This window comes from Petaurus breviceps, unplaced genomic scaffold (assembly GCF_028583685.1).
Source record: "Petaurus breviceps papuanus isolate PSGF00001 unplaced genomic scaffold, PetGlider_PUasm1.0 183, whole genome shotgun sequence".
Lineage (NCBI taxonomy): Eukaryota > Metazoa > Chordata > Mammalia > Diprotodontia > Petauridae > Petaurus > Petaurus breviceps.
The window spans coordinates 16742032-16754498 of NW_027185791.1; the positions used below are offsets into that span (position 1 = coordinate 16742032).

The following is a 12467-nucleotide window of genomic DNA, read 5'->3' on the forward strand; positions in this document are numbered from 1 at the left end:
CTAACGCTTATATAGCTCTCCGTGCCTGTGTGATACTATGTGTCAGACGCAGGGCTCCACGCTTTACCCTGATGTTAACCTAGCGGACGTTTACATAGAGCTTCTATGTGTCAAGCCCTGCTCTAAGGCCTTTACAATGATTATTGTTAATAACAGCTGACATTTACATATAGCTTACTATACACATAGCCTACTATGTGTTGGGCTCTGAGTGCTTTACTATTATTATTAATAATAGCCAATATTTGTATAGCACTCACAATTATCATTAATAACAGCTAACATGGAGTGCTTAGTATTACCAGGCACTGTGCTAAGTAATTTACAGTTAGTGATGATGATGATGATAGTTAATGTAGTTTACATAGAGCCTCCTGTGCCAGGCACTGTGTTAGCGCTTGGTGGTTATTGACCAGCCACAGTCGGACACACGGTCATACTGGTCCTCTTCCAGAACGAAGGACAGCCAACCAACCAACAGCTATTTGGTTTTTTTTAAGCAATCGGGGTTAAGGAATTTGCTCAAGGTCACACGGCCAGGTGTTTCTGGGTGTGCTGCTGAGTGTCTGAGCCTGGATTCGATCTCCAGGTCTTCCCAACACTGGAACCGGTGCTCTTACTCGCTGAGCCACCTGGCCGCCCCTAAGCAATCGGGGTTAAGGAACTTGCTCAAGGTTACACGGCCAATTATTTCTGGGTGGGTGCTGAGTATCTGATCCTGATTCAATCCCCAGGTTATCCTGACACTGGAGCCGGTGCTCTTACTCGCTGTGCTACCTGGCTGCTCCCAACCAATAGCTATTAATGATAGCTGACATTTCTATAGCACATACTGTGTGCCACGGACTGAGCTTCACAACTATTATTAATAATAACAATATTTATAGTTGTTATTGATTATTATCAATTGGTATTATTAATCCTTTATTAATTTATAGTTTATTATTTGGTCTTAATATAATAAATTATTAATAAGAAGAATAACTAACATTTATATATTGCTTCCTATGTGCCAGGCACTGTGATAAGGACTTTACAATTATTATTTCATTTAATCCTCACATCAACCCCGGGAGGTAGGTGCTGTTATTATCCCCATTTTACAAACGAGGACACTGAGGCAAGTAGTGGTTTTGGTTGTTTTCTTTAAGTGACTTACTCAGAATCCCAGCTACTATGTATCTGAGGCCAGATTTGAACTCAGATCTTCCTGAATCCAGGCCCAGTGCTCTATCTACTTTGCTATCTAATTATATGTTTGTGTGGGTAGGTATCAGTGCGTGTGTGTATTGCATGTGTCTGTATGTGTGCATGCATAAATACACATAATATACATTCACATATATACAGATATATTTATTCAGTGTCCCAAAAGTCTTAGTGCAGTTTTAAGCTAGGGGAACTCCTCCCAGGAGGAGTTTCCTACAGTCTGTGAAATCATAGGCAACATGCAAATAGATATAGATAATACAGCCATATTACATACACACATCTACAGTGTCCCAAAAGTCTTAGTGCAGTTTAAGTTATTCAAGCTTTAAACTGCACCAAGATTCTTCGGACACCTTAGATATGTGTCTAGATATATCTGTGTATGCATATAGAATCGTGTACGTATGCATACATGTGTATGTGCATGCTGTGCACATATGTACAAACACACAGGTATACAGGCCATATTTTTTGGACCAGACCTGTAATTTTATAGGTTCCAGTCTTGTTGGGTAGTCGCCTGAGGCATGTAGAGGTGGCTGATTATCCCAGGGGCACATGGTCAGTGGATGTCAGAGGTGAGAACCTGGCCTTGAACCCAGCTCTTCCTGACTGGGATACTGGCCATCTGTCCACTTAAGCCATACTGCCTCTCTCCTATGTTATGTGTTATAGAACATTTAATCATTCTTATACTTGAAATGTTCTAAATATTTTTTAAAATTCCTGACCTTGTAGACTGTGAGGTTTCTCTTTTTTTTAATAACTAATGTTCCTGTGGCCCATTGCAGTGTTTACAAAGAGCTTTACTTAAATTATCCCATTTGTTCCTCACAGTAATCCAATGAGATAAGTGCTACAGATATGATTGTCTTGGTTTTGCAGATGAAGAAACAGTCGAGGGGTGTGAAGTGACTCACCCAGGGTCACACAGCTAAAGCTCTGAGTGAAGATTCAGCACAGGTCTTCCCTAATTCCAAGTTCTGTTGACTAGATTGTGCTGCCTTTCAGCTTTGTACAACTTCCATGATAATAGTTGGACTGCTATCACTGATTGAGAAAATACCTGATGATGTTAATTCAGTAAAGTTTAAGAAATGAGTTTATTAATGATGCTTTCAGTTCATTAAATAATGACAGTAGTAGCTACCTGCATTTGAAATGTAGTAATACGTGTGTCCGGCCACATGTGTGTAGCACAGTGCCTTACATGCTGCAGGCACTTAAATGTTTATCAAGTAGAGCCAAGTATGCAAGAGACTCTTTTTCCAGGCTGAGTTATGCTTCCTTCTTTAATGCAGTAGAAGCTAGGAGTCCTCAGCCCACAGGCTGGGATCCACTCATCTGGACTAGAACAGTCTCCAGATGGCCGCTGTCTTCCATTTTGTGTTTTCTTTCCCTCCTGCTCCGCTTTTCACAACTCTTAGTACAGTCCTCCGTAAACAGTGAGAGAGCTCACCGTTGTTCATTGTCTTACACAGTATACGAATGGTCAGTGTGGGCTGCTGGCTAAGCGTGCCTTCAGCTGACTGTTTCAGGTCACTCCCTGCTTCCTCCACAGTGCGCTGTTGATCAGTATCTAAATCAGTTAGGCAGCCCACCTTTAAGTTCCTCTCCATCATGTGTGGTCCCAACTAGGAAGCTCATAGCAGCCTGTGCAGTAACTCCCAATGATACAGCTGCTGTAGGCCCATAGCATCTTGTACAATAGGAGAATGTTATTAATCACCTGAGTGCATGACTTGTGACCCTTCACTAGCTCCTACACTACCCTGGCGTTCTAGAGAAGGGACATCAAACAGCCAAGTCTGTTGTTTTCAAATCAATTAGCAAAACATTCTTCAAGTGCCAACAACGTCCCAAGCATGGTACAAAGCCTGGGCTGTCAGATACAAGCAAAAGAGCCCCTGCCCTCAGTAAGCTTATTACGCTGCCAGGTTGGAGTTCTTAACCTGGGGTTTGTTAACTTTTTAAAAAATATATTTTGATAAAAAATAAAAAATTATTTTTCAGCATAATTGGTCTTCTTTTAATCCTATGTATTTTATTCCTTTGAAAAAGAATTCTTGGGGGGCAGCCAGGTAGCACAGTGAGTAAGAGCACCGGCCCCAGAGTTGGGATGATCTGGGATCGAATCTGGGCTCTGATACTTAGCACCACACCCAGAAATAACTGACCGTGTAACCTTGAGCAAGTTACTTAACCCCAGTAACTTAAAAAAAAAAAAAGAATTCTTGGGGCGTCTAGGTGGCGCAGTGAATAGAGCACTGGCCCTGGAGTCAGAAGGACATGAGTTCAAATCCGGCCTCAGACACTTGACACTAGCCGTGTGACTTTGGGTAAGTCATTTAATCCCAATTGCCCTCCAAAAAGAAAAAAAAAAAAAAAGAATTCTGAGAAGGGGTCCATAGGCTTCGCCAAGCTGCTGAAGGGGCCCGTGACAAGCACAAAAAAGTAAAGAATTCCTGTACTAGGGAAATACGACATGTTCACAAATAATTGACCAAAGGATACCCAAACCAATACACACTGATGGACAATGGGACTAACAGCTGGGGGAATGAGGAAAAGGTCTTTTGGAGGAAGTGACACAAGCTGAGCCTAGAAAGGATCAAGGGCAGGGGTGGGGAACCTGCAGCTTTGAGGACGCTTGTGGCCCTCTAGCTCAAGTCTGGTCCTTTGACTGAATCCAGACTTCACAAAACAATTGGATTCAGTCAAAGGGCTGCACTTGAGGACCTAGAGGCCCACATGTGGCCTCGGGGCCACTGATTCCCCACCCCTGATCTAGGGTTTCAGTAGGTGGGGTTGGTGGTGGGAGATGGAACATTGTATATGGGAAACAAGGTGGAGGCCAGTTTGACTACAGCATAAAGTTTGAGAGGGAAAGTAATATATAATCAGCAGGAGCCTGGAAGGGATTAGGCTGGTCTTAAGTGTTTCTGAGAGCAGGAGGTGGTGGCCAAGAAAGGGAGCTTTGGTCTAGGCAGCCTTCGACTCACAATCACCAGGATTCTGTGTGGAGCCTCTAGGCAATGCAGGGTCCTCCCCTTTCCTTTCTAGGAGCTATGGTGACTTGATAGGACAAGAAGAACAATAATAATAAATTATCAGCTCCAGGGCATTTAACAAGATGAGATTCCAGCACTGGCTGCCGAGCTTAGCTGGTGTCCTTGTGGGTGATTCGATGAGCCAGAGCTCATTTGGGGGTCTTTTAGTATTAGAGGGATTCAGGTGATATTTTATCTACCCTTCAGTCCACATGGGGGCAGCTCTGCCCCAGGATGAGTCCCACAGGTGAGGAGATTCGTTTCCCCTGATTGAAGGGCAGGGTCTCTGGGAGTTAGCCAGTCACTGCTCCTGGTGGTGAGGGGCAGGGGTGACATATTGCTTGGCAAGATGCTTCCACTTATTGGCCTTTGTGTCCCACCAGCCGGGTGACTGGAGACTTAAATGAAGTGTCACTTAGGTTGCCCTAGTTTAGGTTGAGTGATAGCTGACTATTAGGGGATCAGACACTGGAGTGTGATCCTATTAAGCATTTGAGAAATCTACACATCTCTGAAGCTGAGTGGGTGGGATTACAGCCCCAAAGGACATGCTGTAATCTGCCCACGGCTGCGCAGATGGGAAATGTCAGATCCTGTGAATACGAATCCAGCACCTGGTAGGGGAAGTGATTTGAGACTAAAAATGTTGAATGTTAGGTTTCTGCAAAACTACTAAACGATTAGCAAGCATTTATTAATCACCTAATAAGGCCCAGGCAAAGCTCTAAGCACCCGAGATATAAAGAACAGTGAAGCAACTACCTCCTTAAGAGGAGCTCATGCTGTAACAGAGGGAAGACAGCATGTACGTATCTGAGCATATATGAAACAGGTGCCGAGTAATTTGGGAAGGAGAGCATCAGGACCTGGTGACATCAGGAGAGGCTTCATGTAGAAGGGGGCCCTTGAGCTGAGTCTGCTAGGACAGCAGGCTTTCTGAGAAGCAGAGGAGAGGAGGGAGAGCATTCTAGGTATGGAAAACAAGTCCCAGATGCAGGCCATGAGGTATCATGTGAGCAGCAGCTAGAAGGCCAGTGTGACAGTGACTAAGGTCATGGAGGAGAGTACACCAGATTAGAAGGGCGTTTAGTGACTTCATTCACACTCTTCCCGATAACAAATTGAAGATCATGACTCCTTTCAGGTAGTGAAGGTAGGGGGTAGGAATGGATGGTTTCCTGATTTCTCTTCTACCTTCTATATGAAGACTCCTTATTTTGCTCTCAAGTTCTTCATCTGTAAGACAGAGACAAACTTTTGGAACAATACTGCTTCTGAATTCCTGTTCTTAGAAGGTAGAAGCTCATATTCAAGAAAATTTATGATTCTGGGAGTGGTGACACATGCCTGTACTCTTTGTCACTGGTGGAAGGCTTGTGCTCAGGGTGTTTGGAGCCTCTGTAAGGCCAGAGCTAATTAGGTATCTGTATTAGGTCCAATATGGAGAAGAGTGCCAGTGGGCCACACAAAAACAGCCCAACCAGCCCATGTTGGAAAAGGAATAGGTTAAAGCTTCCTTGCTAATCAGTAGTGGGTTGGGACCTGGGAATGATCACTGCACTTCTCATCTGGGCAAGACAGGGAGAAAGACTCAGTCTCAAAAAAAAAAAAAAAAGAAAGAAAAATGAAAATTCATGGCTGAACTCAGGAAACATGGCACAGGAGAAAGAGACCTGGGCTTGGAGTGTCAGCAGAGACACAGGTTCGGCTCCTGCTGCTGTCACTTGTAGCAAGACTATCTTACATTTACTTTTCTAACCTGTAAAATGGGGATGATCAATTAAAGAAACTAACTGGGAAATGGCTGAATAAACTATGAATGTAATGGAATATTGCTTTGCAGTAAGGCATGACAAATATGAAGAATTCAGAGAAAGACGGAAAGACGTGTGTGTAGCGATGCAGAGTGAAGAGAGGGAAACCAAAAGCAACAGGCACAATGATCACAACAGTGTGAAAAGGTCAGCACTGTGAGGCAGCGGGATAGGAGTCAAGTATAATGGACGGCGTTTGGGCTTGGGTTTTTTTGGCTGATTCTTTTTTTTTTTTAATGTAATAACAATTTTTAATATTCATTTTTTTTTAAGATTCTGAGTTCCCAATTCTTTCCCTCCCTTCTTCTCCTACCTCCTTGAGAAGGCAAACAATTTTGTATGGATTATATACATGTGGTCCTGCAAAACATTTCCATGTTGCAAAAGAAAACAGACCATTAAAAAAACAACAAAAAATATAAAGTTTAAAAAAGTATACTTCAGTCTGCATTCCGACTCCATTAGTTCTTTTTCTGGAGGTGGGTAACATTTTTCATCCTAAGTCCTTTGTGATTGGCTTGGATCATTGTATTTCTGAGAATAGCCAAGTCAGTCACAGTTGATCATCAGACAGTGTTGCTATTAATGTGTACGCTATTGTGATTCTTACTTCCCTTTGCATCAGTTCATGTCGGTCTTTCCAGGGTTTTCTAAAATCATCCCGCTCCTCATTTCTTACAGCACAATAGTGTTCCATCACAGTCACAACACCACAACTTGTTTAGCTGTTGCACAATTGATAGGCATCCCCTCAGTTTCCAAATCCTTGCCACCACAAGAAGAACTGCTATGTTTTTGTACATATAATTCCTTTCCTTTTTTTTTTAATTTCTTTGGGATACAGACCTAGTACTGGTATTGCTGTATCAAAGGGTAGGTACAGTTTTGTGACCCTTTGGGCATAGTATGCATGGATGTTTTTACTGAACTATTAAAGCTAGAGGATACAGCCTTTTTGTTAACGATTATTAAACTTACACAAGTGTAAATTGACATGTACTATCCATCACAGTCATGGTACTATCTTCCGGGAATCAATGAACCGGCAATTTTTATTAACTAAGTACTTAATATATTCCAGCCACTGTACTAAGTACTAGAGATAAAAAGAAAAAGCAAAAAAAGGTCCTTCCCTCAAGGAGCTTACATTTGAATGGGGAGACAACGTATGTGTGTGTACACATGTAAAATGTACATGCATGTGTACAATGTTTACATAAAAGATAAAAAGAAAGCTCTAAGTAGACACTGTGTTCCTCGATAAACTCAAAATGAATACGCACCCTAAACATACAAGTTCCCACCGTGAAAGATCAGAAGAGAAGAAGTTCGAGTGTCTTTCACAGCTATGATTAGGACCAAACTTTGGACTGGACAGATAACAAAAGATGCAACACGTCGTTCTGATGACGCAGAATTGGAAGGCTTTTGCTTTCCAACAATATCAAACGCTATGTAGTCAAAGGGTATGAACAAATAGTTCTCAAAAGAATTATGACTTATTAACAACTAGTTGAAAAATGGAACCAAAACATTAAGAGAAACATACATTTAAGAGAAAAACCTGGGACTTCACCTCACACCCTGCAAATTAGCAAAGATGACAGGAGAAAGGACTAGTCGGTGTTGGGGAGAGATGGGTGCACTGATCCGCTGTTGTTGGAGCTGTGAGCGTGTCACCTCTGGAAAGCAGTTTGGCATTATGCTAAGAAAGCAACTAAAGGATCTTTGACTCCAAGATCTTGGTGCTGGGTGTACACCCCAAGGAGGCCAAAGACAGAGAGGTTCTATATACTCCAGTATGTTCACAGTAGCACTTTTTGTGGTGGCCAAGAACTGGGGGAAAGGAGATGCCCTTTGGGGAGTAGCTAGACAAATGTAGTACAAGAATGTAGAGGAATATTATTGCTCTGTAAGAACTTGAGAAATTCAGAAAAGCCTGGAAAACTAAGAACTGAAGCAAGCAGAACCAGGAAAACAAAAGGACACAATAACAACAAGGATGCAACAGGAGCATTGTGTTGTTTAGTTGTGTCCAGCTCATGATCTCACTATGGGTTTTCTTGGCAAAGATACTGGGATGGTTCGCCATTTCCTTCTCCAGGGGATTAAGGCAAATACGGATGACAATGATGCGACCACTCGTATGGAGTATTGGGGAGAGACTAGCATCTCTGGTGTGAGGGCTTGCCAGGGCTACTCATCCACTTTTGGTGGCCATCTTTCAGCCATCTCTCAACGCTGGCTTCAAAAAGCTGTAGCATGTGCCGTGACCATACTCTGGTAAAGCTGGGCACAAGGGCTAGACTAGGTTGAGAGTAGCAAGGCTCAAACCCATCGGTGAGTGAGGGGGATGTCTGCCCCAGTGTGGGAAGGCTTGCTCTGGTCAAGTGGCAGATGAGAACAGTTTGTGCCATGAGCACTTAGAGCTCAGTCAGACATTGAAGATGCCAGGGTCATCCACTGGATCCCAAGCCACTGCCAGTTGGCCTGACTTGTCCTGCCACTGGGCTTCAGTGACTCTAGAAGAGAAAGCGCGGCTGACGGCTTTGTGCAAGTCAAGTCATCAGGCCATGAAGTCATTGGTCCTCTTCATCATGAAGGATGAACAACGAGGCAGATAGAGATTAAGTGACTTGCCCAGGGTCACCCAGCTAGTAAATGTCTGAGGCCAGATTTGAATTCACAGAATTGAATCTTCCTGCCTCCAGGCCTGGCAGTGTGAAGAAATTCCTCAAAGTCCAACCCTTATGCCTCAGAGTGTCTTGGAGAGGTGACCCTGGGTTCTCAAATACTGTGGCAGCAGAGAGAAAACTCTGGTAAGTTATAGCCTGCTGGCAAAGCTTCAGATATGGTCCTGGCAACGGATCATGTTGGCTTTCTGAGAACCAGCCTAGTTAAATATAGAGATGCTCATCAAAAATAGGCTCAACACATGATGATGGTTTGTCCCTGGCCGCCTATGAAGCAAAGGAATTGTTGGGATATGCCTGTTGCTTCAAAACAAAATCTATAAAAAAATTTTAGGAAGAAAAGGAAAAGTAGAAGATATTAGTCAAGCAAGTTATTTTCTTTCCTAAAGTCTTGTAAGGCAGTAAGATGTTTTTAAAAAGTAATCAAATGGGGATCAGCAGCAAACCAAGCAATAGTCCCAGCCTCTCAGTAGCCACTGGGCTCCCTTTTCTTGATGGAGAATGTGGTGCATTTGACATTTGATGTCACTGTGCACTGAGCCCAGCAGTGTAGGATGGTTCACGACTAACAATCTGCCACGCTAATGGAGGCAGGGAAAGAGGATTGGATTTAGAGTCAGCAGACCGGGTTTGAGTCCCAGGTCTGCCACTTAGCACCTGTAACTTTAGGACAGTCACTTCACCTACTGTGCCCCAGTTTTTTATCTGTAAAATGCAGTAGTTGTAACTAGATGGTGCCCAAAGTCCCCTCCAATGCTAGATCTGTAATCATGACTAGATGACCTTTAACATCTCCCTAAGTCTTTTATCCTAACACTATAATATCAAGGAGAGAAATTCACAGAATACTATGACTTCTAATAAAGCAGTCTGGGAAAATTTCTGTTGTCAGAGGAAAATGCTAGAAAGAGAAATTTCATTCAAAATAACTCTAAAATGCTTAAAATAACTGGGAATTAACCTACCAATATTCATGATATCAAATTCAACTATAAAACATTCTTTATAGAAAAGATTTAAATAATGTAAGATTCATTATTCATGGTTTGGCTTAGCAAATATAACATGACCCCCCCCCCCCAGCTCAGTGGGTGGACCCCCATGTTATCCTAATGAAAATATATCTACAGGAGTCAGACAAAATAAGTACACACGGATGGGGTGAAATTACAGATCCGTTTGAATCTGTTACCTAATTTAAGGGGTGGATAGAATTACACCAAATAATAACAAAATTCATTTGGAAAAACCAGAAAGTTTAAGAATCTCAAGGAAAATAATGAAAAGGGGGGGGAGCAGAAATGAAGGGGGTATAACCAGATCTCAGACATCATAAAGACAATTCTCAAAACTCTGGTAGAAAAATAAATCATTGGAACAGACCAGATAAGCAAGGCTCAGAAACAGTTGAGTACAGAAGTTGTGTTGAGACTCAACTGAGAACATAAGCAGTTGGGGGAAAGACTCCTGGGATTTTTCCAACAGAGACTACTGGAAAAACTGGGGGGAGGGGAGGTAGTTTGGCAGAGGTTAGGTTTAGCCCAGAATCCTATGCCATTATACCATATTACTTATGCTCCAGGAGCTCCAGGTGGCACTATGGACAAAGTTCCAGGTCTGGAGTAAGAACGATTTCTTGAGTTCAAACCCAGCCTCAGACACTTACTAGCTGTATGACCCTGGGCAAGTCATTCAAACCCTGTTTGCTTCCGTTTCCTCTTCTGTAAAATGAGTTGGAGAAGGAAATGACAAGTCCCTCCAGTATCTTTGCCAAGAAAACCTCAAACAGGGTAATGAAGAATCAGACATGACTAAACAACCAAACCACAACTGTGTTCTAGGTAGATAGCAACTTACACATAAAAGGTCATAAAGACCTAGAAGACAGTGGCATGAAGGACCTTCTTTACCAAGCAGGAAATAGAGGGAGTTGTAAATTATTTTTTTTAATAGTTTTGATTAAAAAAGAAAATATAAAACCTTTTGCAGAAATAAAATCCATGCAGCTAGGATAAATGAAGCTATCACTTGGGGGAAAGTTTTGATCAAATAGATCTGATAAAACTCAATATCCAAGATATTTAGGGAACTGACAAGCCAAATCCTCTCATTTTACAGATGAGGAAAGAATCCCTGAACCCTTGACTCCAAATCTGGATGTTTTCCCCTGCATCGCACTTTTTTGGAAGGGACCAATGAGTTACTTATTAGATTCAATTTCCTTAGGATGGACCTCTAATATGGAGATGTCCCTAGGCAATAGCCACATGGCCCTGGAGGAGTCTATCAGTCTCTATAACAAAATTCCTCTTTCTTTTCCAGAAGCATCTCCAGGAGTGACGAAGGTGAGGATCATGGAAAAGGAGCCTGCTGAGCGACATATGATTGCTTCATGGGAGCTAGTAGGTATCTGACATTGCAAGATTGTTACCTCTCCCTCCCACGAGAGAGTAACTTCAGAGAAAAAAAGGGCAGAGATAACACAGATGCTCCTTCTTCTACTTTACAGTGGTACAGAATTCACCCTTGTCCCTCCCCACTGACTCCCAGGGCACTCTGTAATAGGAGTTTTCAAACTTGAGAGTTTTTGGGGGGAAGTATTATCTTATCTTTGGAATTCCCTTCTGATCCATCCAGGTCTAGTTTGGGAATCGCGATGTCAGTTTCATGTTTGGAATCCAGGGTTTGTGATGAAGATTGCAGAGATGAAAGACATTTTTTTAGGAGATCACTCGTGATCCTTTGCAGCCCGGCAGAGTGGGTGGTGTAGGGAGTACTGGTTTGGGGCTCCCATTGTAAAGGGGTGGAGTCTTATCTTCAGTGACTGAGAAAAACAGGATATATGTCTTAGAAATGCCAGCAGGCCCATGAAAGCAGAAGAGTAGGGAGGGAAGGAATGCCTTATCTGGGCTGTCAAGTCATTACCATCCTGCCACGTCCTTGAGTTTCCCTCCTCCCCCCATTCCTACCCTCCAGCTACAATCTTAGACTCCAGCACCCCCAGGGAGTCCTCACCTTTAAGGAATGCTTGTTTGCCATACTGCTCATATAAAATATCAGTGGAAACACAGGATGTAAGAGCTAATAGACCTTAAAGATTGTCTAGTCAACCCCTTCATTTTACTGATAAAGAAAGTAAAGCTCAGAAAAACTGAAATTAAATTAAGTATTTATGACTTGATAAAGATCATACAACTAATCAGTCCCAGACGTGGTAGATTAGAACCCAGGTTTCTGACTCTTAGGCTTACTACTCTTCCTGCTCTGCCCAAATAAGCTGTCATTTTAGCTTTAAGAACTTGTTAAATAGCTCCTCCTCTGCATGACACCCTAGCAGAGGTACGAAGTTTGAACTAACACAGCAAATATTTATCAAGTATCTGCTATTCACAAGACGCCTGCTGGGGGAGCATGGGGGACAGGGGGCCCTGGGATTACAAAGACAAAACAATTCTTGCCCCTAAGAGTTTACATTCTTTTCAATAGGTAAGTCACCTAAATAAGAAGACTTACTGTCCTTTGGCATTTACATTATAGTAAATGATAAAACATCCAGAAATAGCTATTAATTTGTCATTAATACATTAGAAAAGTACCGATCTGATTTTATTATTTTTCAGATAAGAAGCATTTTGTTTTTCCCCTTTCCCCCAATGGGACAAAAAGAAAAAGAAATATGACTAGAAAAGGAAGGAAGG

The 12467-nt window shown here is 42.4% G+C and overlaps 1 protein-coding gene across 11 annotated transcripts in view; it reads left to right on the plus strand.

The window, feature by feature from the left end:
* Positions 1-12467, plus strand: part of LOC138161120 (tubulin polyglutamylase complex subunit 2-like) — a 35886-nt gene that overhangs the window by 914 nt on the left and 22505 nt on the right. For 9 of the 11 annotated variants that reach the window (XM_069087939.1, XM_069087942.1, XM_069087934.1 and 6 more), the window contains exon 2: positions 11092-11171. In XM_069087939.1, the coding sequence (XP_068944040.1) occupies positions 11092-11171 (80 nt within the window). Of the gene's footprint in view, positions 1-6105; positions 6224-8787; positions 8896-11091; positions 11172-12467 lie in introns of all 11 variants that reach the window. The other 2 variants (XM_069087936.1, XM_069087937.1) reach the window with 2 other exon arrangements.